Source organism: Acanthopagrus latus, chromosome 1 (genome assembly GCF_904848185.1).
Source record: "Acanthopagrus latus isolate v.2019 chromosome 1, fAcaLat1.1, whole genome shotgun sequence".
Classification (NCBI taxonomy): domain Eukaryota; kingdom Metazoa; phylum Chordata; class Actinopteri; order Spariformes; family Sparidae; genus Acanthopagrus; species Acanthopagrus latus.
In genome coordinates, this window is record NC_051039.1 from 8,391,315 (window position 1) to 8,411,161 (window position 19,847).

At 41.5% G+C, this 19,847-nt stretch overlaps 1 protein-coding gene across 9 annotated transcripts in view; it reads left to right on the forward strand.

Moving 5' to 3' along the window:
• The window catches only part of fat1a (FAT atypical cadherin 1a), a 75,164-nt gene that overhangs the window by 25,691 nt on the left and 29,626 nt on the right, over window positions 1-19,847 (forward strand). For 7 of the 9 annotated variants that reach the window (XR_005071567.1, XR_005071534.1, XM_037079084.1 and 4 more), the window contains exons 4-8: window positions 4,095-4,156; window positions 9,249-9,578; window positions 10,651-10,867; window positions 11,794-11,862; window positions 12,439-12,578. Coding sequence is in view for 7 of the 9 variants with exons in the window: in XM_037079084.1 (XP_036934979.1) it covers window positions 4,095-4,156; window positions 9,249-9,578; window positions 10,651-10,867; window positions 11,794-11,862; window positions 12,439-12,578 (818 nt within the window). In the remaining 2 variants the exon portion in view is untranslated. The remainder of the gene's footprint in view (window positions 1-4,094; window positions 4,157-9,248; window positions 9,579-10,650; window positions 10,868-11,793; window positions 11,863-12,438; window positions 12,579-19,847) is intronic. The other 2 variants (XM_037079252.1, XM_037079333.1) reach the window with 1 other exon arrangement.

The following is a 19,847-nucleotide window of genomic DNA, read 5'->3' on the forward strand; positions in this document are numbered from 1 at the left end:
TTTGAATAATTAATTTTCAGAGCTTAGTGTCAATTCATCAACAATAAACTAAACATCTCAAGGACTTTTAAATTACACTATGAGTCTGGATGCTTCAGACACCCAGCACATTCTCGATTGTCTGGAGTTGCATCTAAATGCGTGTCGCATAAATATGTGTGTCACTCTCAAGACTGCTAATCAAAGCAGCAGTGCCCGGGTCTGAACCGGCCCCAACAATGTCCTGGACTCCTTAACTCCCTCCAGGCCTCCATTTTGGAGCAGTGGTTGTAGCGCTCAAGGACATGGTTGAGAGTGCCACTGCTGCTTTGCTGTTGTTTTTCTATCCCTCTGAAAACAGCATGGCTATAATTACTGTCGGCCCAGCTCAGCCCACGCCTGAGGATGGCTTTCGTGTGTGTATATATGTGAGTGTGTGTGTGTGTGTACATGTGTGTGTGTGCGTGTGTGTTGTGACAAAGATTGTGGGTTGGAAGTGCAGACTTCTCTGGTGAGGTCTGGCTTACCAACCAATCATTTTACAGTTCCTTAACGTTTACGTAGAGATATAGAGGTATGCACCTTTATTGGCTGGACCACTAGCGCCAGCACAGCCTTACATAAAAAGGGCCGTTCCTGGTCAGCATGAAGCTTTTGCATGAGTGATCAAACTTGTGAGATGAGTTCAGAAGTTGTGAATTATTTTCTGAATATAATATCAGAGATTTGGTTTTAAAGTGGGCGGCAAATCCTGTGGTTGAGAGATCCGGCAGCATGTCAGACAAAAATGGAGCAGAAGCAAACAAAAAGCAGTTTTAGCCACAACACAAATAGCTTCTCTCATCCACAGTAGATGCCACATATTTTTTGCATTTCAGAAGTGATTCCCCACCCATCAGACATCTTGAAGTAGATGCTGGTTTCATGCGTCATCAAAATTCTTAAATACTTTAATTTAAAAAATGTTAGCGGGCAGTAAAATTAAGTTTGTGGTTCAAATCCAAGAGGCTATGACATAAAACTGCTTTGCTGACTGCTGCTGAGCTGAAACAGTAAATGAATTCTCATTATTGATCAGTGCATTGAAAGAAACATGATCAGCAGCTGCTTTCACAGGAGATTGATCATCATTTCACAAGAAAAATACAATTAAGTATCTTGCTTCTTTCATCCAATTAAAAAATAATCAGCTTTTTTTGTACAGTAGGATGGTAAGACTTCATGTTGGGTTGTAAAAGTTAGTGGTTGACATTTTAAAAAAATGCTGGCAGTTTGTAAGCCTTAGACTTCTCAGTACAACCGCGGAACCCACTTTATGCGATTGAAAAGAGGAACATGGCGGACAATAGGATCAAAGATAGAAGCTCACTAATTACAGGATTGTCTGCTGCATTTGAGATGTGTATTAAGAAAACACAGTTTGTCAGAAAACGTCACAGCCCTGCTGTGAGAAGGTCAGCTCCCCACTGTTGCCAACGGCACAGCAGTATCTGGAAAGAGTCCCATATTTATAAAACACGCTTGATATTTATGACACTTTGCCAACTGTATCTCCTCTCTGGACAATAGACTTTCAGCAGGAAATGGTACATGAAAGCTGAGCGTGCTCCCTTGCTGAGCCTTGTTAAGCGAGTAACCGCAGTGGAATAAGGACCAAATAACTTTTCACTTCCTCTTTAGTTTTGCTTTCCTAATTGCCTTTGCACTCTCTCCGGCTCTTTTTTTTTTTTCTCGAAACGAATGTCCTATTCTTGTTTCAAGCTGGAGGAGAGAGATTACTCCTGAACCAGAATAATTACGATTGTCGAGCAAGCATGTGCGCCAATCAACAAACAGCATTAAGAAACACCCTCTCGTGTGTCATTAACTCACGTTCTGGTGTGCCCAGCAGTGTATGTTATGTTTGAGATATAGGACTTTATGCAGAGCGTGTAAGTCAGTTATCGTGTGAGGACTTTGGATGAAGGCCACTGGTTTTGTGGTTTCATTTAGTTTTTTCCTTTTTTTTGATGTTATGTTTGTTTCTGTGATTCTGCACTGAGAGTATAGTGTTTACATTACAAGCGCGGCATCTGTTATGACTCCCAGTCAAGCTGTGATTAGGCAGCTGATTTGTCGAGGATTTATGAATCAGAAACGTCGACTCTGTGTGGATAATACTGTCATCTGTATTCTGCTCCATAATACAAGAACAGAAAAAAGGAGTTACCTAACATAGCACACCGGGGAGCTTAAAAACATTATCATCCATCAGCTCCAGCCTTGCTAAAGCACATGAATAATTAGTCAGCGTGGTGTGTTTTGATGTGGCACAGCAGAACTATTAGCCCTGATAGTAATAATCTACAGCTTGCTGGATCATGTAACCCATGCTGATTTCTTTCCAAACTTTCTTGCAGACTCCATGCATCACTGCAAAGAGTAATTCCTGCAGGTCGTGTAAATCTACTAAAGTTAATTTGTGTCCTCAGTTATGAAGCACTCAGTGAGGGGGTGTTCTGTATGTAACACTGTTGGTGGCATGTTTTCTCTTTGTGTTGATTCACATTTTTCGTGCAGTGGGTGCTATTTTTTTAAGTAAAATGAACATCTAAAAGTATTGCCCGTCAACATGTAGCTGTGTTGTTGTATGCAGAGAAGAGAAAACGGTTGCACCTACAGGAAATGTTTTCCCAAACGGAGTATCAGTAGACCTATATCTTTGCAGCTTGCTGTGAAGATTAAATAAAGCCTAAGAAGGAGAGGATAAAAAAAGGGGGGAGCAGAAGTGCCTCACTCATATGCCTCAATTGCAGTGCTGAGGGAGGGCTATTTCAGGACCTGTAAGTTGTGGCCTGCTATTCTCGTTGCAGGCATATGTGCCATTGATGGGTTTGGGTTTCGGAAATCCTTTGCTTTATGCTAATCAGGCGCAGTGTGGCAAGCAGACAGCTCTGGTGCGGTTGAAGTTGGCATGTCTACTCTACACTCAGCGTCTCTGCAAAGTTGCAATTACATTGGTAGTGAGAACAGAACACTGCCAATAACGTAGCCATGTAGCGATATCCTTCCCCCCAATTTCTTATTTTTCTTCCCTTCGTTTGTGAATCTGATTCAGAAGTGGATTGAACCGGAGGAACTGAAGAATCAAACTTGTTTTTTTTAGAAGCCGGGCTTAACAAAGCCCCCTCTGTGTGATTGATGTCACACAACATCAGTCTCTCCACTTAAAATGAACACCAGCGCTCAAAAAGACCCTTAAAAAACGTCAAAGAGCAGCAGGTTTTTTTTTTTCCCTGAAGTTTCCTTTTTCTCAGTTTCAAAAAGTGCTCGAGACTACTGAGCGATGTGTGACTGGCTGTCTATTTATTCAGCTTGTGGAAGAATTAAACACAGGGTGTCGGTGCTGTGCTGCTGTTTGGGCACTCTTTGCAGACCTTTGTGATATTTCACATATGTAAGGCAGTGTGGTGGGCTGTCTGGAAACTGGCTTGACAGGGAAGACCTACAGGGAGAGCACTCCTCCAGATGTAAACTCTTAACTCAAGGGTGACTGATGAGATAACCAGCAGGGTTCACATTATGTCACCCAACAGTGAGAGTGGGAGGAATTTATTTTGTTTAATTAATCAAATATTGTTTCTGTTCGGGTGTTTTCTGTCTGAGAAGTTTCTCTTCTGGCTCTGACTACAATTTAAAGACGAGGAGAGGAGCTACAAAATCAGTTAGTCCACCTTATAGCCTGGCTTTGTTCTGCTGATGCCACCAAACTGGTACCATAAACGAGTTGGCTGAGTCGGCCATTTTACAGATGAAAACTAAAGTAAGAGAAGCTGTGAGACTTCTACCTTCCCTCAAACACATCTGTGGGATTTATTTTCTGTAATTTGTTTGGGTCTTTCATAAACTGACATTTGCACTCTGATATATCTGCCGTGCTCTAATATTCCCTAATAAATCAGCCCGGCCTTACTTATCTGTTGGCCTCTTGTCCAGCATTAACAGTCGCATTAAGCTTGCGATTCTGTGATTGCTTTATTATGACAAAAGTGGTTTTGATTTACACGGTTGTTTCTTTAAATGGTTAATTCTCTGTATGTGTAAGTAATGTTATTATCTTTGACTGTCTCTAACAGGTCTGGTTATGACTACTTCAAGAAAGCTGGACAGGGAGCAGCAGGATGAGCACATTCTTGAGGTAAGCACTTTGTTTTGGCACATTTTCAACTCCGAAGAAGGAGCTGGAGGTCAGTTTTGGCCTCTATTTCATGAGAAATGTAATTAGTATCATATAATCAGATTTCTTTTAAAGGTCAAAACAATATCGTTTTGAGGAGGTGTTGTATATGCAAGAAGGGTCCATTTGGAATCGTTCCTCCTTTCTCTGATATCCGGATGGGGTGGGAGAGAGACGTGGGAGTGGTGTGGGAGATCCTGGTGACTGTTCCTTTGTTCTTTCCCACTGTTCCGTCTCGTGGATGGAGCAAGCTGGGACAGGAAACTGTTGTCAACCCTACAGGCCGATGTCTAAACTTGTGGGTTTTAATTGAGCAGGGCTCTGTTCTCTCCTGATGCTTCCCTAGCTCTTTCTCGCCACAGACCCAATGTTGATAATAGCTGTTATAATTTTGCTTCCGGTGCTGACAGGGAGCAGATTGGACGCCTTTTAATTATTGTTAGAAGTTACACAATTCAGTGATCACTGGGCGACAGTTAATGCCTGTGCATCTGGTGCCAGAGCTGTGTTGTATTTCATACTCTGATTGTACATTGCACTACACTAATTGCATTACAGGACTGACAGTAAATGATAGGGAAACAAGAGAGGAATAAGGGAAAACTACTCAATTTTAAGTTTAGCTGACGATTTCATTTAAACAGTAAGGTTAGAATTAAACCAACCCATTTAATTTGTGAAGACTAGAGGGTAACAAGGTCAGAAAAAGGTTCCCATGCAAACCCAAAGCTCCTTCAATCACATGGTTTGCTGTAGATCTCAAAGTGTTACCTCAAACATGTGGCTGAAAGCTGTTGAATATTTTGAACTGGTGTCTGATTCAAAGTCTTTGTGTCTGTTTGAAAAAAAGTAGCTAATTCCTGCAAATCCGAGTTCATGAATGTTGTTATTTTTCTTCTTATTTGACAAAATGCCTCCAGACAGACATTTAATAACCACATTAAAGACTCAGCTTAGACTCTTGCAGTCTTTAATGTTACGCCAAATTCAACACGCCCATTCTCTTTGTGCTAATATTCTTGCCTTTCTTTGCAACGTTTATTACTAAAGCTTGCAATGATAGATATTCTAATTCCAGTGCTCAAAGAAGCCATACTTTTTCAGCTAATTTAAATCTTCTCTTGCACATGCCTGTTTGATTCAACTATGAGCTGCAGGGATAATGTAAAGCAAGTAACTTTTGACCTAAATAGGTAGAAAGTGGCTGAGCTGACACGGCCTGGGAAAAGCTGTGTAACCAGGGCAACTTCAGAAGTTTGTTGGTCACTAGGAATTCAGCAGGAAGCTCTTTATTGGGCTAAACATTGGTGGGGCAGCACGGACGCCTGAAGCCTACAATTTGCCCTCCCAACACCCACACACACAAACACACACCTTGGTGTATCCGCAGGGCAGCTAATCGAGGGCTAATCATGACTCGGAAGAGTACATGTGTGCGCACATGCCTTCGTGTGTGAACTGGGTGCTGGCACAGCAAATCAAACCCAAGTCTCAGCTAGTGTTTTTTTGTACGAGCTTGTTGTAGGAGAAGAGGCTGAAACATGTGGGGCCGTGTGGAACATGTGGAGCAATTAGGGTGGGGGCTGTGTCAGCATTGTTTGCACCAAATGCCAAGAGGAGGTGGAGGGAGCGCAGGGGGTTTTCAGCTTTTTATGATGAGATGGATGGGGGTTGGTAGGCGGGAGTCGTGTGCCTGTGTGTGAAAGAGAGAAACACAGAGAGAGAGAGAGAGAGAGAGAGCTAAAGGCAGAAAGGCAGTGAGGGAATTTGAGAAAAAGGCAATGCAGCTCCTGATGGTCTGAGTGTGGGCTCTAGTGGCAGGATGAGAGGCCTCCGTCCCAGGAAGGAGGAGGAGTTGGGGGGTAAATAGCTAAAGTGGGACATGCCAGGACATGCTTAGGATTCAGGCTGGGACTGCAGAGGGAACATTAGAATGGAAAAGCAAAGGTGAATGGGTTGTTCACATCTGTTGTCTGGACCCTTTCCCAGCATGCAGCTGGCGAGATGCAGGGCACAGCTCTGGACAGGTTGTTAGTCCGGCTGATTTGATGAGGATATTCAATCCTACTTAGTCTGTTTTTTTTCTGATGAATTGTTTAATCTATAAAAATTAAAACACACCAACATATTTAGTCTGCAGTGATGTAAAGCAGCAAATCCTCCCACCAGAATCTGAAATCAGTGAATATTTTGTTCATGTTCATTCTCTGCATTTCGGTTATTCGGTTGCAGATTTATTAATGAACTGAGCCCACGCTATAATAAGTCACAGTTATGACACAAAAACAGTTTAGATAGAAATACTTTGCTTTGATTAAGTTTTGAAAGTTAGTGTATAGCCTTTCTTGACTAAATATTTCCAGGCACTATGAAACCAGAGGGACTTCACTCAGGCCCTATAGGTTCCAGTTCCTTTGGGTAGAACTGCTCCTGGAGCAGGAGAAGGCATTTTTGTTTTTTTATTATTTTTTATTTTTACAAGAACTAAATTGTTTCCTCTGGTCGAAATGCTTTTGATTAAACTCCTCACCAGCTTCAAGTCCTCAAATGGTTCTTGGTCCCTCGGGAAAGTTCATGCAATGGAAACAACCCTGAGAGTAGCAAACTTGTAACAATGAGATATTGTTTTCGCTCTGTTTAATTCTGCAGTTATTACAGCAGGCATGTGTGTCTGCTGTGCAATGCACGTTTGATAATTAAAAAGAACGAGTTGCTTTATTTAGACAACTGGTGTGGAACGCCAGTGTCGGTTAAATGTCCACATTACTATCGCCAAGCACAACATACATTTCCATTGTAACTGACTTTAAAAAATGCTGCACAATTCAGCCTGGTTCCCTGGTTGTGTTAATTTACATTACATGCATATTGCTTACATATGGCTGCTGAGATAAACCTAAACGTTTTGCAAAACGTCAACAGAACATAATGGGTTGGCTTAGTCCACATGACTTTGGAGCAGTACAGATGTAATGAGATACACTCCCTCTGCTGTAACTTCTCTTCATGTGGTTTGCCTAATTATCACACAAAAGGCTTTTGATGAAAATGTTCCAAAGAGAGGCACATGGTGATGGACAGCTGGGTAGCTACAGTTCGGATGCAGGCGAATGAAGTGCTGTGCTGGGACATTTCAATTCAATACTTTATGTCTCCTTCCAAAGTGCCGCAGGGTGTTAAAATATAATTAGGGACATCAGGCGCTATACCTACACATTTTAGGCCAAAAAGCTCATGTGATCATAATGGAAATGTTCATTACGGAGCACAGAATGGGCCCCAGCACATCCTCCCTGTAAGAGACACTTCACTTTCAGGTTTCTTGTAATGCCATTTAATTAATTCGGCTCATGTGAATAGCACAGACAGCTGCAGACACTGTGAGAAAAACAAAAACACATTACTTTAGTAATTGAAACTATGGTACCAAATGGTGTGTGCATTGCCCTGGACTCCTGACTGGTTTTAGTGAGGCACTTAGCAGATGGTTTTAAATGACTGTGACATTTGTTCTGCCCTTCTACAGTATTTTGCAGCTAGAGGCTAGAAATGCTCACATCTTTGCCAGCGCTCAGGCGCCCAAACCTGCGAGTGCATTCTTCTTGGACTAGACTTAGAAAAATTGTGTTTGTTTAGGTCAGCCCGTGGCTCTTTGCTTTTGATTAAACTCCTCAAACTGTGCATTCAGACGTCTGAGGAGACATAATCATGGCACGAATTACAAAGTGTTAGCTTGTGCCGCCAGTAACGCTTGATGTCATGACTTAAATTAAGGGCCCATTAATGATTTAGTTGCGTGACGCTGTCTCTTATACAGAGTACTTCTGTGGTTTAAAAAAGCCTCCCGGCCTTCAGTGAAGGCCAATAAGTCTTAATGTTTATTAGCAGTACAAAATCTCTGTTTGCAAGTTTGACACACACAGCAGCAGACTCAGTGCAGCTGGTGCTATCAGAATGAAGAGGTGCAGCTAATTAAAAATAATTAGCTCTGGTGGCTTATTTGTGCACCAGCCATACAAGCTACTGTTAGCATGATCACAGGCACAGCACATTAAATGTTATTTCTGATTAGGAAAGTTTTTAGTTCACTGTGGCAACCTCCAGATGAGACTAATTATGTTTACCTGAATACACCAGCTCTAGCTTGTCAGCTAGTCATAAGAAAACGTCTCTCCTCCTAAATCAAAGTAGCCCTCTCACCTTTTTTTTGTTTCTAAATAATCTGCTAATTAAACTGCCATGTGCATAAGAGCTGATACTGAAAAGTACACTCAAAAAACACCAGATTTTGCTGCTTTTGACGGTGGAACTTTAAGCATAAAATTTGCTTATTTAATGCTTATTAGGGTGTAACAGGGGCTCAAAAGTCTGAAAGCCGGTGCTGGTCCTTACACAAAATGTGGTTGGGCTGCCGAAAAAACTTTCTGTGGCATGGATGAAAATGCATAAAATCTTTTTTAATCTATCTTGTATGTTCCTAATGGATACTTGTGGCTCTCAAGTCTCAAGATTGGTATTTGTAGTTTTGAAAGTGTCCCCTTTTTTACAAGATCAAGAGGTTTTTTGTTAATACAGTGATCATGCTATGGAGGTGAGAGTATTAGGTTAAAAAATAAAGAAAACATCTCATCGTGTTTGGGAGCCTCTCACTGATGTGTATTTGTTTTACTTTTTTTAAAGTAAAGAATATGTATTAGAAAAGACCCTCAGACAGCAAATCTCAGAGGGCACTGCCCTTAAATTTAGCTGCTAGTTGAGTTGCACTGAAAGAAGTGCAGTGAAAAAATAAAGGAAAGCACACACATCCTTTTTGTCCGACTCTTTGATTAACTTTAGACTTTTGAATGATGAATTTCTAACACAGCTGTCTGGATCTTATACTTGTAGATAATGTTAAATTGAAATATAATGCTTTAATGAATTCCACACTGTGATTATAGAAGAGATTGAGGTTATTGTGACTTGAGGAGAGACAAAGTTCACCACTCAGATAATATTTGCTTTCTTGTGGTCAGCCTTCTTGGTTTGAGGTTTTGTATTGTTTCTCCCCCAGATCACAGTCACGGACCATGGCGTTCCTGCCAAATCCACCACTGTCCGCGTCATCGTCCGAGTCCTCGACGAGAACGACAACAGGCCGTTGTTCCTGGAAAAGATCTATAAGATCAAGCTCCCAGAGCGGGAGAGGCCTGAGAGAGAAAGAGCCGCGAAAAGAGACCCTGTGTATCGGGTCATTGCCTCTGATCGTGATGAGGGACCCAATGCAGAGATCTCTTACAGCATCGAGGAGGGAGACGAGAATGGGAAGTTCTTTATCGAGCCCAAGACCGGCCTGGTGTCTGCAAAAAAGTTCTCATCCGCTGGAGAATATGACATTCTCACAGTAAGTATATAATCCCAGGGCGTATTCCTTTCATCAGCCTGATAGACTCTCAGTGAGCAGAAATATTTATGTTTTTTTACGGATGATTGTTTTTCTTTTTCTTTTTTTTTTCTTTAACTGTTTTAGTCTCTTGTCTGTCTTCCTTTTTTATCAGTATCTGTGTTAAAAAAAATGCAGTGAACAGAGTCTCCGCAAAAGAGGCCGAAAGCTAATTGGTCCGTTTCAGTGTTTCAAAAAACCTACTTTAAAACTTTAATGATTGTGTTCCAAATACCAGCCCGCAATATCCAATCGGGGTCTAATTGCTAGGGATGTACACTGCTTTCTGTATTTCTACAATCTTATTACTGTGGTACCTTAGTCTTCAGGATCCAAATTTGTCAATGTGACACTTCTTTTTGGCTGTCACAGTACACCACTTGATAAAATCATTTTCTGCTTATCATGGCAGCTGTTTTTAGCTGAGTATCTTAGAATTTCTGGGAAATAAATGTGTTATATATGTGTGAAAATTAATGGAAGCTGTCAGTCTTCCTCCTGTGAGAAGATTACCTCAGCAGGAATTTACTTCTAGTTTAGTCATCACAGTTGGCCATGAAAACTGCTGTGGTGATACTTGGTTTCCACTGATTTCACCCAGATTTTATGTGCTAACAAGTTGTGTTTCCTGCAAGAAGACATTGCTCACCACAGTTTACAGTAATTGAGGTCCCCACAAAAGGTTGAATCACAATAGAACAGCACACAAAAGGTGTTTTGTTATTCAGAATATGAGGTTCTGTTTCCTTGTGGACAGCTCAGAGTACGGTAAATCTTTTACGATCGAAACATAACCCAATTTGAGGCTTTGCGCCTGAAATCAGTGGTTCTTTCTAAAGTATATAGGCACTGTTTATAAAATGAAATATTGTATGCTGGTATGTTTCATCTGTAAGCATTTACAAGTAAGCCACATAACCACACTTTCCTTCATAGTCGCTTCTGAAGTGTTTAAGGCATAGACTCAACCATTTGCACCAACATGTTCCATAACACTGTTTAACACAGCCCACATTCTGCGCCTCTCTCTCAGATCAAAGCTGTCGACAACGGACGTCCTCAGAAATCCTCCACTTGTCGTCTGCATATTGAGTGGATTCTCAAACCAGAATTGCCAGCCGATGCAGCTCCCTTGCTTTTTGAGGAGTCTCCCTTTACCTTTTCCGTCATGGAAAGCGACCCTGTGGCGCACATGGTGGGCGTTGTCGCCACCGAATCCTCTGATGTTCCTGTGTGGTTTGAAATCACAGGTATAGCCTCCCTTCACATCAATCTCTGTTGTTGTGTGTGTGCATGCAGAACTGTAGAAATGCTTTGTAGGTAGAAAAACTCCTACTGAATGACTAACATGGCATTTGTGTGTGAAAATGCTGGGCAAATATGGGAATATACTTAAAAAAAACTGTATTTGAGAAGATAATAATATTGTATAGTATTCAAGGGGTCCAGGTCTGGGAGAGAAGTCAAATTTGAACAGCCATATTCAAGTTTCTGGCAGCCATCTTAGCTGCCTTACAAAGCCAAAATACAGCAACCATATATTTTGCAAGAGTTTACCTAATGGCATTTGTTTAACAATATGCAAAAATATTATAATAGAAATGTTTAATGTAAAAAAGATATTGAAATGTTGCAAAGATTGTCGTAAACTGTGCAGTATCTGCATTATATAAAATGTTCTACGTAGATTTTATGGCAATTGTTGTATGAAGGTAAACGATATAAACATGCATTAAATGAAAGTATGGTCAGTTCTGATTGTTAAGCATTTTGTCAGCCAGCCTCAGAAAAGTACTGGTTGCTTTCTGCTTTGGTACGATGGTTGATAAAACACAATTGTAGCGTGACTGAATCATTGTATAGCCAATTGAAATATTGTACTTTTCTTTGCAACATTAATTGCCAACTCTGTCCTGAAGTGCTAAAACTTAATTTGTAGTTTCTTGAATGTGTTTCTCTGTTAAACTTATGATAGTCACTGTATGCATGAGAGGACTTAAATTGACTGCTTTGAGAAAATGCTTGTCTCTTCTCCCTTCTTCCCAGCCTGTTCTTCCTTCTTCCAGCCTCTAATCAATGTCTGACTGACACGTCTCTTTTTCTCCTCTCTTTTCTGTGCTCTGCTTCTGCTTTCCTCTTTTCACTGGAATGTTCTGTTTGGTTGGATTTTTGCAAGACGGCATAGAGGATTCTGAGATGTTTTACATCCTTCAGATGGCTTGTGACCACAACTGTACAGCAGAAGGTAGCTGCTGGGATCTCCTAATAGGCTGTGCTGTATTAAGAGATCATCCTACATTGTGTGTTGGTGCTGCCTGTTGGCTGTGGTTGAAGTGTATTGTGCCACTGGATTGATGTTGTGCCACATTTTCCCCCTTAAACCTGTGACCTGATTAGGAACCTCGAGAGAGCCAGGAAATCCCCCTCTCCTTACCTCGTGTGAATTAGAGCTCCATTTTATATCCACCGTTTTATAGTTTATCCTTGAGCTTTCTTTTGTAATTCATATCAAAGGGTACGTTGTGTTGTTAAACATCCGTCACTTTGTATTTGTGTACCTGTATGTGAGCACAGTCTTATGGTTAAAATGCATGAGCAAGCTACAATGTGGATATATAGAGCAAGTCTGCACACATGTAGCCTATCTATATATTATCAAGTCAAAGATCAGTACAGCAGTAAATTGATGTTTGTTCGTCCATCTCAACACTCCCATTCAATGTTTGTGTAACCTTGCTACATGCAGACAACCAAGCGACGATGTGTCTCTAATCTTTTGTCCTTCCTTGTTGTTTTTACAAAAAAATAAATGATTCCGCAGGTGGTAATTATGACAGCCGCTTTGACGTGGGCAAGGCCAGCGGAACCTTGATTGTAGCGCGGCCCCTGGACGCTGAGCAGAAATCAAATTACAACCTGACGGTGGAAGCCACAGATGGGACACGAACTGTCAGCACCCAGGTAATTGAAACACTAATGAAACGGTTGGAAGCTGATGAGGCAGTTGTCCTGGTTCTGTTTGTCTCATGTGAGGAATAGAGGGAGCAAAGGGACGGGTAATGAGTGAAGCGGTGGCCAAACTGTCCTGTTTGTTGGGATATGTTTATGTTGTGAGACTATCATTGCTTTCAGCTCGGCCACGACAAATGAGAGTTTATACGTGTGAGTCTCATTACATCTCTACACTACTTGGCTTCTAACTGTATAAAGCTGCCTTGGAAAAAAAAAATATGGGATATGATAAGGCTGTGCTGTATGAAGAGATCTTCTTATATTGTCTGGTGGTGCCTGGGGGATGTGGGTGAATTGTGTTATAGTCCTAGACTTACTGTTGTATTTTAACGTATCAGCTCACCACAAGAAGACAGACCTTTTGATAAAAAGATACAGTTTCAGACATTTTCAATTTTTACTTATTCACCTTCTTGGCGAGGTTGTAGATGAGAAGATTCATAACACTCTCATATGTGTTTAATATTAAGCTTCTATACAACTCCACGTGTTTGGAGCCTCCAGGACAAGCTAAACTAACCTTCTCCCAGCTGTAGATTCATATGTATCGTACACGCATGAGAGCGGTATCAAAGCAAATAAGCATGATCATCAAATTGTCAAACTTCATTAGATTTAAATAGAATGATCAGTTATATTTCTAAAGAAAGAAAGAGAGAGAGACAGAAGGAAAATTCTTTGAAGATGTTTTTTTTTTTTTAACTGCTTTTCAAACCCATGATATGGAAAGACAATGCTCCTCCTCCACTGTTCTCTGCTGTCCCAGTTGAGCATTGAAGTTTAGGAATCTTCCATTGTCTCATTCCTGACGCGGGGCTGCTGTGATGATGGTGCCGTCTAGCCAAAGTGTACATTCTTAAGCCCCCCTCCTCTTCTCTCCTCCCCCTCTGCTGTGTCTTTCTGAACCTGTGAACCTTTGTTACTTCTGGCGGAGAGCCTTTTCTGAATGGACTCTAAATTACCAAACATTTTACACTCATACATGCTCATCGGCTGGAAACTGCAAAATCAAGTGAAATGAAGCATTTATGAAGAGGAAAACTATACAAAATAAATTATATGGTACTGTAGACCACATGACCTCGTGTGAGCCATTTTGATGAAAGATGAATCTTCCAAAGCACTTACATACTTGCATTTTAATTTATTAATATGCTGATTTATTCCCGCTTGCATATAGCTCGCTCCCCAACTGATACCAAAGCTGAACCGCCATGATAAAAGAGTTTAAGCATGCAAGTTGTCTTTGGTTTTTGTTCGGACGGTCATGCCTTGTCCATGAGATTTTGAACGTTTTTACATGATAGTTTGGGTCATATGGGACGGTGGCATTCAAAATGTTTTGTCCTTTGTCCTCAAAGGGGAGCTTCAGAGAACTGTAGCTGGAAAAGAATCTATTTGTTGTCACTCTGTATGAATAAAGCCTTTCATCATCTGGCTGCTGTGCTCCACTGAGCCTTTGGATGAAGCGCCGCCTTCACTGGCATTTTGCAACTCGTCCGAGGAAGCAGCACGTCCTTTAGTTCAGTGCAGAACCTCAAAAACAGCCATAAAGCGCCTTTTTTTCCCTCTTTCTCAGCCACAATTTCCTCTCTCCATAAAGCACTTTTTAAAAAGTCCTGGCAACGGACTCTTATTTAAAAGCCTCTCAGCAAAACTGCATGCGGTGACATTTTAAGTCAAATTAATCACATTCAAAGGTTAACCTATTCAGAAGGTCTTATTCTCAGCGGGCCTTGATTCCCAGTGGAAGTGGCTGTACCAGCAACCCTTTCACACTACAGGGACTGGTTTAATTCAATTCAATTTTTTTTTTACCCCACAAAAAAGCTATGAAATTGTATGAAATGCCACAGTAATGTCATGTGCAGTAGCCACCACATCATGAAATTTGATTTACACCAAAACATCAATACTGCATTACACAGCCATGATTCTCCTCAGTGCTTCAGTGTGTCATCTGAGTAAACAGTCTATTATCATTTTTTGGTCTTAGTCATGTGTCGAATGTCTTTGTTAGGTTTCATCATATTTAGTCATCCTGTCTTTTATTGAGTCAAGATTTACTTGACCTTACTTGGCAAAACAGTAAGCATTTACATGTAGTTTAAGTCAATAAATCTGTTTGAAGTCTTTTTAATCAAGTTAGTCTTTAGTCATCGGATTATATTGAACAATTCAGTCAGTCGAGTCTAGCCAAAACCATCTAATCATTATCTGCCAGTTCAGTTTTTTCCACTTTCATCATTGCCAGCTTGACTTACCAGCTTGTTTATACTAATGGACTCTCCTGAATCATTCAGCTTAAACCCAAAATGCCGCCACTCCGGAGCTTTTAAAGTGAGGCAAGTCCAGTGTCCTTCTTCTTTGAAACGTCCTGGCTGAAATTATGCAGTCATTGGGAAAAACACCTCTTGGCCTAGAGCAGCGCCTTATCTTTACTTCACCTGGCTTCATTTGGCGCAGACATGTGCCCAAGTCTTGCAACAATGGAGAAAATGTTGCTATTTGTTCTGGAATTGTATTAGTTCACATTTCGGTGACAGTCCTATGAGGATAAACCTGAGTGTGAACGCAAGAGGCGAGAATGAGTTCAGCTAAAATGATTTAGGTCATGTACATATATCGATTTGTGGATAAGATACGATAAGTTGATAGGCTGGTCGTCATGACAGACTTAATGCTACGTTTTGTTAAACACGGCCTGATCATCAGCTTTATGAATCCCAACTCTACGAGCCATCACATCTCAGTTGAACCCCCACACAAGAAAAATGGGTCAAAGAATAATCACTTGTACAGTATGTCAGCTGAAGCTTATCGCCTGCAACAGTGTGCTCTTTCTTACTGCCTGCACACTTTGGATGTGCGCATTTTGTGACACGTTATTAATAGAGCTGTGACTAGCTGTCATGCAGATAGTCGCTAGTGTGTAATATACAGTCCTGCGTAATCAGCTGACCACTGTAAGTCAGCTGTTTTCCGTAGAGGGAACGGATTTACTGAATTTGTGTGCTGAATAAACCACACCATGAGATTTAGGGCAGCTGCCCAGGATATGCTGAGAGCCAAATAGGTGAATGAAAGAGGCATCCAGTAGCAGCAGAGACAGTAATTACCCACATTTTGTGGGCTAGAAATAAATACATGCTTGAATTTAAACATGTGTTGTTATCAAAGACTTTTTCCCTTCACAAAGGGGTTGTTAGAGAACCCTATCATGTGCTGACCTCCTTGACTGAAGTTGTCTTCAGCGTTGCCTTTACATTACCTGATATTTGACTGTGTTAAATGTCAGCAGCATACCGAGTGCTTCATGTTTCTGTTAAGCCATCTGAGTGTTTTGGCTACTAACTTGTTTATCCGACAACATTGTTCAGCAGTAACAGTATTTGCTCAGTTAGCGGGGGTTAACAGACACTGTAAATGCACCTCTTGCTGTGAAGTGCTTTCTTTGTAGCAGAGAGTAACCAGTAGGGCCGAGGATAAAAGCACACTGAAATGTGTTGAGGACAAACAAGATTGCAATATCCAAATCATAGTGAATGCAAATGTACCATTCACATTAAAATCATGACTTATGTCACAATTGCAGCAGTTGTAAAAATAATTACAAAAAAATAAATGTTTTCATACAGATCAGCTCTATTCTTGAGGTAAGTTTCCTTGTTACGTTTCAAGGAAGGCCAGCAATAAAAAATCTCCACCAGATTGTACAGTATTAGGATTATCCATTGAACCCCAGAGGGAATATTCTAATCTGTAGATTATAAAATACAGCTTTAGAGAAATCAGTTTTCTCCGTCTTTGCAATATAGAATAAGTGAAAATCAGTAGGACATCATATGCCAAAGAGCTGGTAATTGCTATGGAGTATGAATTTGTTTTCTCTGGGGAAAGTCTGCTGTTTACCTTTTTAAAACAAGTCATACCAAATTTCACTGCAGATTAGATATATTAGATCACACACATGCAGTGCACCTCGTGAAAGCTCAAAGTTGGACTTATCTATTCCTCAAATCAAAGTCATGTGGAAGCTGTGCTGCCAGACAGGCTGGCCTATTTTCTCTCTCCTTGGAATTTTTTTCTTTCTTTTTGTTCTCCCCCCCCTCCCCTCTCTCTCTCTCTTTCTCTCTCTGTCTCTCCATCTCTCTCTCTTTCTCTCTTCCTTTCTGATTTTTCTTCCTCTCTCCTTTTCTCAAAAAGCTCCTCACTTATTGGCCAAGCATGCATGATGATGATTATTCTGTTTGGGTATAATAAAGCGCAAACAAGGACGCTGGATCTCGATGGGTAGTGGGCTGTGTTAATCCTGTTTTGGGAACATGTTGGAGTGCCCGGTGCCAGTGCCCTGCCTTTGCCCAGAACCTGCCACCTGGCAGGGGGGCTTCCTCTCCTACGCACTGCACAGGAGGACAATGAGCACAATGAAATCTCCCCCGCGTCCTGTTCTGGATACACTGCACAAGGTGTTTCGTTATTCATAGGGCTCTCTTTGTGGTCTCTTAAGCATGCTTTTGTTTTTGAATGTCTATTTTATTTTCAAATGGCCGTGACAAACTGAGCCAAAGTATAAATAATTTTAAATCCAATCTCATTGTCCAGAGGTGATATCAGCATGAAAGCTCTTGGTCTGTGGGAGGTCTATGGGAAACAGTCGGCCCTTCTGTTGCAAGCTTTCCATTTGACCGTTGTAGCTCTGTGAAGGCGTCTTTGAAGGATCAGCTGATGTAGACAAGGGGTGCTGCATTCTCGCTCGGGCACCTCATAGCCAGGAGCCGCGCCAACAAGGCAGCCTCGGCATGCAGCCCAGCCTCCCTTCCCCCAATCTCCAGCTATATGACATCCTCTCTTGGCCATGCAGAAGTACCTCAAGCTGTTCTGCTCACAATCTGTTCCTGGTCTCCTGTTTCTCATGTTATCTCAGCCCACAAGACTCTCTTTATGTCGAGGGTTCACCGTATTCACTCATACTTGCATGTTTTTTTGCCTTTTGAATCAAAGCTGACTACTGTATCTAGGACTCCTTTTCACCTTGACTTTTTTTTTTATTATCATTATTACAGAATTCTCAGCTCAATGCGTTTTCTTATTCTCACCCACAACCTGTGTTTTCCATATCTGACCATTTCCCTCAGATTTCTTTGGTTTTCCACCACCACTTCTCTTTTTTTACTCTTGTCTCACCCTCACAGCACTTTTTTTCTCTAGTATCTCCATCTGTCACGTCTGTGTCTCAGTCCCAATCTTGTTCCTCCCGAGCATTCCCAGAGGAAGCCTTATACAAAGACTACAGAGTTCTCTTCCACAGCAACATTTCTGCTGCAGTCAGGCTGTATCATGCTGTTTTGTGATGTTTGGGGGGCAAAGTTCCTTTGAAGTGTTGTCGAGCCTCCTTGAAAAGGGAAAGGCAAGTTTGTGTGCATAGGGGGGATGGGGGGTTGAATAGCCTTTTGTGTGCTTTCTAAACTGTATGAAATAGTACATTGTGGACAGACGAGGATACTACTGACCAGGTTCCATTCCTTTCTGCTCCTTGACAGCACTATCTGCTGTCGCCACCTTACTCACTATTCACAAAACGTGCTATCTGACGCTGGCCAGATTGAGACACATTGGGCAGCCTCTTTGTGTGGATGTATGTGTGGAAGTGCACGATGTACGAGCCTGTGTGTGTGTGTGTGTGTGGATGCATGCATGTGCATCTACGTGTGCAAAAGGTGGATTGTGAGACACCAGGGATCTGGTGCTATATGATGTCTGGCATGACATGAGAAGACATGCTTGGAATGAGATAGATTGCCAGCCTGCTGAGGGTGCTACATGCACCAGAGGCCCAATTTCATGCACTTTTTCAGGGTGCACATCAGATTAGTAAAGTGTATTTATTTGATATTACACGTCCTGATTAGCAGTGTGACATGGGTCGCTCATGACACATGTCTTGTGGCAAACGGCCAACTTACAGCACTGACAGACAGCATGCAGCCCAGCGCTCCCCCTGCAAGATGACATCTGTGAGCCTCAGCAGCATTGCCAACATCACAGCACACAGCAGATTGTAAATGTTATCAGTGCTGTCAGGTTGAGTCTATATTTGTCTCTGATATAGGCTCACACTGCTCAACAAACAGTATTATGACAAAAAACAACAGTGGACAACAGTGGGACAAATCCTGGTCAGCTAGTGAGCTGTCAACTGTGCAGAGGTTTTTGAGACTTCAGCCCCCTCGACTGTTGCTGCAGCAAACAGCTCGTCCTCGTCTGTTTCCTTATGGGACATCACCCCCTTGTGTTTGGTATGCAGGTGTCTAATCTGGGCTGATCCCTTTGTTCCCCATGTTTGGCAACGGTAGAAGCCCCTCGCTGGTCTGGGAAGCAGAGATGGCATTCCAGCAGCTCTCCATAATCCTCTGTCGGAAGTCCAGTAGACGAGTGGCTGGTGTTGATAAAACATGCTCCCAGTGGAATTTTACAGTTTGGGGATGTTGTCTTTGTTGTGTGCGGGGAGAAGAAAAACCCACAGTGACTGCACTTTTGGCTGTCCAAAGCGTGTGGCACACATGTGTCAAAATTTGTTTCATGGATTTGAGTCTGAACAAGTTGTTTGTAAAAAAAAATGAGCTGGAGATTTCAAATGCAAACTCCACTCTCCTAAAAGATATATGTGTTACACATAATTACTGTCCATGGGTAGGCCTTCTCAATTTCCACAGTTGACAGCTCACTGTCATATAGTTTATTACACAAATACTCTCAGTTTAATCACTGGCTCCTGTACTTAGCTCAGACTACATTTAGTTGCAATGTGGTTATTCAGCATTGATTTCTTGTTTTCGCTGTTGGCTGCATCAAGTGGTCATTCAGTTAAAATATTGCTTTTGCCATCATATGTATCGATCTGGTCTCTGTCCACACAAGGGTGCTTATTACTGAAGAGCGTAGGTGAGGATTCTAATGGTTTGTGCGAGTGTGTGTGTGTGTGTGTGTGTGTGTGTGTTTAAATTAAAAATAAAAATCATATACACATCCTTTGACCTTTTTGAGTTCACTGCTTTCCATTTTTTGCAGGATGTGCTGCAGTTGTCTTAGAGTTTTTAGTATTCTCCTAGAGCATTCATTTAACATTTGTTAATCACTGTTCTATTCAAAAACATTTAGGGAATTTACATTCACACTAGTATTCAGAATATTATTGAGTATGTAGTTGATGCGCTT